We start from the raw sequence: 8,166 nt of genomic DNA, 5'->3' as shown, positions 1-8,166 counted from the left end.
TTTGCCTACTATAAGCTCAAGAATCAGAAGGTGACAAAATGTTTTTTTCAATGATTGAAATGTTCTCCAGGATGTAGCTCAGTCTTTACTGGCATATTTTCCTACAGCATTTAAAGACATTTTTTTCCAGAGGGATAAAAAAATGGAGTGTACGAATTCTGGTTGGAGTTGTCAGACCTGCTGCTTCCAGTTTTCCCTTTCTTCTCCCCTTCCTCTCCCCTTGCTTTTCTTTTCTGACCCACATATATCTTTAAATATTTTCTGTGTAGTACTTTCACTTTATATAGACATAAAAAATGCAATGGATTTGTGGAATCTGGCTCCATATTTTAACTTATTCCCTGGTTTTTGTGGAAGTCTGCAGAAGTTGAAAGCAAGCCTCATTTCTTTGTGGGGTTCAGTTGGTTTCCTCCACGTTGATTGAAACCTGACTTTATTTGCTTATAGCATCGAATATCTTGACATCTTCATGTGTCCTGTTTCAGTCTCTACATTTAACAAAACATTTTCAAGGGGAATGAAATCACTTGAGTTGTGCTTCAGGAAACCTGGCAGTGGTTGGAGTGCTCAGCCTGCCCACGAACTACTGTTTTGACTGAAAGGGAAGACAGAAAGCTCAGTTCATATTGTATCAAATCAAAACCATTAACTCCTCAATCTGAAAAAGGGAAAAAAAAAAAAAAAAAGAAAGAAAATCTGTGGTACAGCAGAGGTAACAAAAAGCTGAAGCAAAACAGATGCCTCCCAGCAGCCTAAACAGGGATAAAGCAGATTCCTTCAATATGGAACTGGTAATGAACCTGGAGATGGGTCAGTGCTGAGGGGTTTCCTTCCTGCTGCCTCCTCTGGAGAACAAACCCAGGCTTTGGTGCATTTTAACTGCCAGCTCAGGGGGTTGCAGAGCTGGAGAGGGAGGAATTAGACCTTAAAAAGAGGCTTTTCAGTGACCACTTCTGGAGCAGTCGGACACAAGTTGGTCAGTGTTGCATCTCCAAGTGCAGCCCGTGGAACTGGGTCAGTGTTATTTAGACTCCAGGTCTTTAGGCCAGGCTTAGTGAGGCCACACAGCAGTTTGTGTTGCTGGTGGCAGGGACTGCAGGGCTGTAGCAGCATCCTGCACATACAGAGGGTCCTGTGGCTCACAAGGATTTCCCACCAGTTTCAAGTTGTCTTGGAAATGTCCATGAAGACTTTGTGTGTGTGGAGTCTGTCTTTGACTTTGTGAGTCTCAGTAAGGCTTGATACCAACTAACCATGGACACAGAGACTGGTCCAGCACAGCCCTCGGATTACGTAAATCCCAATGATAGAAATATAAATAAACTTACATAATCATAAATAATGATATTTTAGTAATTTCCATTTCAAATATCCTTGCTTTTGCAGTTTTTAATCAAGACATATTGAAAGAAACTTCTGCTCAGCAGTTTTCTGTGTATCAGCTGTTATTTAATGATAAATTTTTAGGGGTTAATGTAGGAGATAAGGTGAGCATGGACATTTTCTCTCTGTTCCCTCACTACCACTCAGTTGTTGCACGAAGCACAACTGTGACAGTGAGCAGGGGTGGGCACAGAGCCCAGAAAAGAAAGAGGTGGGACCGACATTGCTGCCAAGAAAAAGAGACGTGAAATTCTACCTTTACATTTACATATCTGTACTGCAAACAGAAAGTGACCTCAAATCAACAGCAGATGTTATTTTTCCAGCTAATTTGTTTGTGTGTCATTCCAGGCAGCCACAACCTGAGGAATTTCTGCGTCTCCTGGGTTGTGGTGTGTGGAGCTCTGGGTGTCACTGCCCTCTGCCAGCTGGGGCTGAGGAACCAGGAGCAGAGTGCAGCAATCCCAAGGAACAATGTGAGTTCTTACCTGTTTCTGTTCCAAAAAATTCCCTCCCAAAAGTGTCTTGGAAAGTTTGTGTCCTTCAAAGAAATCTGGACTTTTTTAACAGTGATTTAGAAATCATGTATGTGGATGTTTTACCCATAAATCCCAAAATAAAGAAGTTACAAAATCGCTTCTTTGAGCAGCTTCCTGGGCTTGTTCAGTCCTTTGGGTCATCCCTGGGATAATGTGTATAAATGTTGTATTTCTGCCGGTGTGAAGTGCTGTAAACATCCACGTGGAGCCCACACAGTCCCCCCCCCAAATCAATAAAAGCGGAAAATCCCCATTGTACCTGCTGCTGTCATTCCAACAGGAAAGTTCACAGGCTATTCCAGCAGTTTGATGGCCTTCCTACTAATGCCAGGGAAATAATTGTAATCCAGCAGCATTGCCCAGCAGGGAAGCAGCTTGTTTTCAAAACACAGCCGGAGTGAGAAAACTCTTAAGCTGTGAAAAATGAGTATTTTGCTTTCTCCAGACAGGATGATGCTTTTTAAAAAATTTTTTTTCCTAGTGGCTCGAGCTCCAGTTGTTAGTTTTGGTTTGAATTATTGTGCCTGGGGTTTTTTTTTAGCATGGATTGATATTAGTGTGATACCCCAAAGCCTGGCACTGGGTTTGATGTGCTTTGTTGGGAGATAAAGATGAAATCCTTTCCAGCCCTCGCTTGAAGAGCAGCACTGAAGGGTTTTGAGAGGACTTCTGTGCAGAGAATCAGCCCCTGGACTCTCAGTTTATTCCTCTGAAAGGCCCCAGACCATTCTTGCCAAAACACACTTTTCTTTTGCAGAACTCCCTTGGTGTGGTTGAACTGTCAGGCCTCGTTGGTGGCTCCATCTCCTCTGTGTTTGACCTGGGCAGCAGATTCCCTCAGCTCTGCAAAAACCTGAGTGGGTTTGGTGCTACAGGGTTTTTTTCCCTATTCAGCAAATTTTAGGGAAATGAAGGTCTTTGATTGCTGGGAGAGGATTGATTGGCAGAGGAAGAAGAAGTGGAGTATTTACAGCTGCATTTAGCAGATAGAAGCAGGAACGTGCTTTGTATGATTGTTGTCATGAGCAAATAACATCTCCCCTTTTCTTTCTCCAAGCTATTCCACCTTAAGTCACCAACCAAGGGAATAGAAGTTGGGAATAGAGGACAGTTAGTTTAGAATTTTAGCCCCTTTTCACAAAGGTGCCATTACTGACTTCTATTTTTTCACTCTAAGTATATTTTAAAAACCCAACAAACACTTCAAAAGACCAGAAGGTTTTCCATTGTCAGTTGTATACATATTATGGAAATGGTTAATTAATTGCTAAGCTTATTCATATTCCCTCTCTACCTTTTCCTTCACTGGAATGCCACAGTATTTTCAAGCAGATCTACTGAAAAGACTGATTTCTTAACAGTTTCCCTAAGAACTAGTTAGCATTTGGAAGCAGATTATCCTTGCTGTTTGCACTTCCATAAAAATGGCATTAAATGGCATTAACCAGAGTTCTAAGAACTGTAACAATCCCTGTATTTTCAGTGATTTGTGCTAAAACTACTGAACTGAGAAAATTCAGAGCCCAGGAAGAGATGGAGAAGAAAGTCTTTGGACGTGTTATACCACAAAATGCCCAAATTACCTATAACTGGTTACTGTGATACAAAGAAATGTAAAAATACATATTTATAAAATATCTGTTTCAACAATATGTGTACGAAATCTGTGTTTAGTTCCGAAGAAGGGCCACAGAAGGCACCTCTTACCTGCTCTTTGCCTTGGCCATGATGGGAAACTGCACCTATGGGCTGAGCCTTGTCTTAAAGATGCCAAAAACCAAATCCTCCAGGGGCCTCTACTTTGTTCACCACCTTCCTTGGCTCATTGGCAGCTTTGGAGTCTTGTTTCTCGACATTTTTGTATCCTTTTCCTGTTACAACAGAGATTCTCAGGATAGGCTTGTTCATAAGTGGATCAGAAATGAAGGGGATTTTTTTGGAAATCATGTGGGTTTTTTTCTGGCCTGTTCATACAATCTTCTTTCTGAACAATGATTTGTATGATTTTTATAATGATAATTCTTGCTGAGAATAGCAAGTTTATCTAAAATACCTATATTACAGCTACATTGCACAGGGTGATTTGTGTCTTGGAGACAATAAGTAGATACTGCAAGTTGGGGGGGTCCCTATTGTGCTGTTTTTCTTAGGTTTGCTGTCTGCTAAATACATAGACAACCCCAAAAAACCACCCCCAAACATATCAAAACAACCCCCAAACTTCCCTATTTTTAAGTGCAAATACAGAATCACAGCTTTGAGAGTCTGGGTAAATTGTGGTTGCTGTTGTGAGACTGTGTTCATGTCAGAGACAAACAACGAGGGTTCAGCAAATTTGGGTTCAGAAAATAGAATTTAACAAAGCAGTGCTGCAGCAGCCCTTAATTTTGCGTAATTTGGGGCAAAATTTGGGCCTCTGAAAACCAGCTCTGCTCTCTGAGTCGTGAAGGGCCAACCAGCTACACAGATCTCCAGGTTCATGTGCCAGTGTCTTGAAAATCCTGGGCAAACATAACCCCCTATAGCTGATATATATTTATAATTCATGTATTCCCACAGTATATTAGTTATTGTTAGCCCTGCTCTTTCTAGGTGGAGCTTTGGCATGTTGTGCTCAAGAAAGGAAAAGCAAAATCTTTAGAGTGACGTTGTGCCTTTGCTTTAAAAGCCTTTGCACGGGGATGGTCTCACTATTGGTTCATAGTCACCTGTGTTGTTGCCATTGCTTGGATTTCCACTTCAAAGAGCTTAAAGAGGGGATATTTTGATTTTTTTCTCAGGTAAGAACTGTAGGTTTGTGTGTGAAAACCTCTTGGTGCTTCACTCCCTGCACTCAAACCAGGCTGAAGTGATTCCAGCAGTGCTGCAGCACACTGAGTTAATCCATTCCAGGTTAAAGGGGAGTTCTTTCCCAGATTTACCTGGAGCTGCTCCAGAAGTTATGATTCCCAGGCATCAGTCTTGTCTTTCTGATTAAAGGAATTTCCTAAGCCACTGAAACTGGATGAGTGACTGGAGAGCCAGAGCTGGCCTTGGGATGCTCCATTGCATTCCAGCCTCATTCCAAGTCCAGGGCTCTGGGCACTGTTTAAAACATTCTGCACAAATACCCCACCACACTGGGGAGCCTGAACTGGGGTTCCTGCCCTCTTCTGAAACAAAGTGTGGTTTTATCTTGTATGGGACAGTCCAGTCTCCTCTGTGAGCAGACTGTGGGGATTCAGGAGTTCATTCCACCAACAAAGTAGTGACTTTCTTCTGCCCCAGCCCCCGGCTGGAAACATAAACCTGTATTTATTTACCCAAAAAACCCGTAGAACTCAATCTTGATGACCCTCACAGTATGTTCTGTACGTATTTGCAGCTGCCTTTCTGTGATGTGCTCTGAAAATCAACTTTATATTGGCCCCAAGGCTCCCCCCCCCTCCATTCCTTGCCCTGGGGTTGCAGTGCCAGCCTGCACATGACATTAATTCCTGGGTTCTCTCTTGATTGGGGTCTGAATCCAATCTTGCTAATAGTCCTCCAGTTCAAACTGTATGGAAAACAGATGGTCCCAAATCAGGGTGAAGAGCTCGCAGGAATCTAGTGGAGCACATAGTGTTAGTTGGGACTGGATGAAGGATTTGTAATCAAGAGAAAACAAAAGCAGACCTCCTGCTTCGAGAAGCCCTGAAGGTAAGGAAGGCAGTGCTTTTAGAAAGAGCTTCATTACTGTCTCTTGCCAAGCAAGAAAATGAAAATCTGACATTTATACATCACTTTAGTCCAGAAACCAAAGAATGGGGTCACCTGGGCTTTGAAAACCAGAGGAATTAACCAAAAAAAGTCCTAATTTCTAAGAGAGAAGCGTTTCATAATTGGTATTTGTGTACCAGTCTCTGTTTTGAGGAGTAGTTGCAGAAACTGCCTAATTCTAGTGGACTTTATTCCTGATTGTGTCCAGAGTTTCATTAGGTGGAAAATAAACTCTCATTTCTCAAGGTCCAGGGCAGGATTAGGAGTTCACTCACTCTGTGTCTGCTGCTGTTCCTTGGCTTCCAGCTGCCAGGGCTGGCAGTGACTAATTCTAGGAACAAATGGGCTCCTGCTCCCAGCTGGAACAGCAGCTCTAGTGCAGGATTCCCCTGGAGTCTGGGTTTGACAGGGTAACATTCTCATCCCATCCTTTGGTGGCTGCAGTTATTTGCTTGCACAATAAGCCAGTGATTTCCATAAATAATGCAAGTGCCCAATTGTTTGTAAAGTAGGAGCTGTCCTCCTTTTCATTCTAAGAGGAGCTTCATGGCATTACACACTGGAATTATAAATTAGATGCATTTTCTTTTCCAGTAAATGTTTCCTTCCCCTTTGCAGCAGGAGGTGGTTGAAGTTTCTCAGGATCCTGAGGAGCTCAGGGTTTAAAAGGGTCTTGTCAGAGATGCTTAATCCAGGTTTGGATCCTATTAGAGCTTTATTTTCTTTGCATGGTTATTTAATGTTCCCCTTGCACACAAGGATCCAATACTACGCATTTTAAAATGTTAAATCAGTCAGGGAGCAGTTCTGCCCTTGGTTTTTTAGCAACCATCACTGAAGTTTCTAAAAGACTGAATCCAATGCAAGTTTTTCTGGAAAACTTCCTCTTTTTCTCTCCATCTCCTGCCCTGTGTCCTTCCTCCCCTGCTCCCTCCAAACCCAAACAACTCTGCTTTGTGTTTAGACAGACAAAGCCCTTCACCAAGATTTTTTTTTTTGCCTTGTTTTCTTTCCTTTGCCCTCAGCCATTGTCAGGGCTGTGTTCAGCTCCTCCTCGTGGGCTCCTTTCATTAAGCATAGTCAGGTTGTTACTCAATAGCCCAAGTTTATTCAGCAGGAGTCTGTACACAAACTTCTCCTGCACCTTTGGAATCCTTTATGTCCTTCCACAAAACACCACGCTTTGGAATTTAATTGTTGTGCTAAAAATGTGACAATTCAGCCAGGAGAGCTTCCCAGCCAAACACACAACTTCTCTGCGCTCCTGGAAACGCTTGGTTTTGTCCTAAGTTTTTAAAAACTCAGTTTTTAAATTCATCTCAGTTCTCAAATTGTCCTTAAATAGCTTAATTTCGTGGAACAAATTGGATATGTAGCTCTGTGGCTGTCAGGAAGTTTACTGTGGAACTTTACTTTGGTTGTCTCCTCCACTTTGGGCTGCTCAGATCTTAAAGTTTCCCCCAGAAAATCAGGCTTAAGCAACAAGTTAGTTCCTGTATTAAATATTCTTGGCAGTTTAGCATTTTTAAAAAAATAGAAGCAGCTGAGGGCATTTGCTCCAAAAACATGTTCTGGAAATGCTCTTTTATAAGCTCCACATAACTTGTGTTTATCATTTATTCACCATAAAAGCTTGGTGGCCAAGGGTGATGCCCAGTGCTACTCCACAGCCCTTTAAACCTAATTCCATGCAAATCCTTGTGTTGGAGACTCCCTGCTTGACCTCATCCATAACCTCTACCAGAAAACAAAGTGATTCGTTTCAAGTTCAAAACTCAAATATAAAAGTCCTCAATTATCCAGCAAAACTTCTGAAGAACTCTGTTTGGGTTTTTTTTTGGTTGGGTTTTTTTTTTTTGTTTGGTTTTTTGTTTGTTTTGTTGGTTTTGTTTGTTTGGTTTGGTTTTTTAAAAAAATTTTATTTAAAGACTGACTGTGTTCCTGGTCAATAATTTTGCTTGAGAGCTGGAACCATCAGGAAAAAGGACAAGTACATACTTGTTAATTCTTTTTAGATCAGCACTGTTTCCAAGGGTCTGGTTTACAATGGGAATAAATAATTATGTCTAATTGCACAATTCCTGTTGAAAACAGCATTAAATGTTGAGTCATTTGTTGTCTGGGTGTCAGTGCCTGGAAATTTAACTGCCTAGACTTTTGCAGGAGATGAGAGTTGTGTTTTCTGCTCAGGCTCTGCTGATCTATTGCCAAGAAGAGTTTTTTTAATAACTTTTTAATAACTTCCCCTCCTTACCAGCCTCAGCCCACCCCACTGCATTTGGGGCACTGATGCTGGAATGGTGCAGGGCAACATGTTTTATTCCACATTTTTCCTAGATTAACCTTCTTCCTATCCTTCTTCTCTTGAATTTCACACTTAGGACCCTTGCAAGCACAAGGCTGAGGTGGAAAGGATATTTTCCTGGATATTTGAGCCATATGCACGAGGGGATCTGAAGCTTGGAGTTAGAATTTTTCTTTATTTTTCCCTTTTCTAGTGCTGCAG

At 41.8% G+C, this 8,166-nt stretch overlaps 1 protein-coding gene across 1 annotated transcript in view; it reads left to right on the top strand.

Moving 5' to 3' along the window:
- The window catches only part of PQLC2L (PQ loop repeat containing 2 like), an 11,088-nt gene extending 4,762 nt beyond the window's left edge, over positions 1-6,326 (top strand). The window contains 5 exon segments of the mRNA XM_027647665.1: positions 963-1,014; positions 1,735-1,859; positions 2,680-2,783; positions 3,605-3,782; positions 6,279-6,326. Of these exon segments, the coding sequence (XP_027503466.1) occupies positions 963-1,014; positions 1,735-1,859; positions 2,680-2,783; positions 3,605-3,782; positions 6,279-6,326 (507 nt within the window).
- The last annotated feature ends 1,840 nt before the right edge of the window (positions 6,327-8,166 follow it).

Source organism: Corapipo altera, unplaced genomic scaffold, assembly GCF_003945725.1.
Source record: "Corapipo altera isolate COAL_440 unplaced genomic scaffold, ASM394572v1 113, whole genome shotgun sequence".
Taxonomy (NCBI): domain Eukaryota; kingdom Metazoa; phylum Chordata; class Aves; order Passeriformes; family Pipridae; genus Corapipo; species Corapipo altera.
The sequence above is the reverse complement of the archived record's forward strand: the minus strand, read 5'-3'. Positions and strand labels throughout refer to the sequence as shown.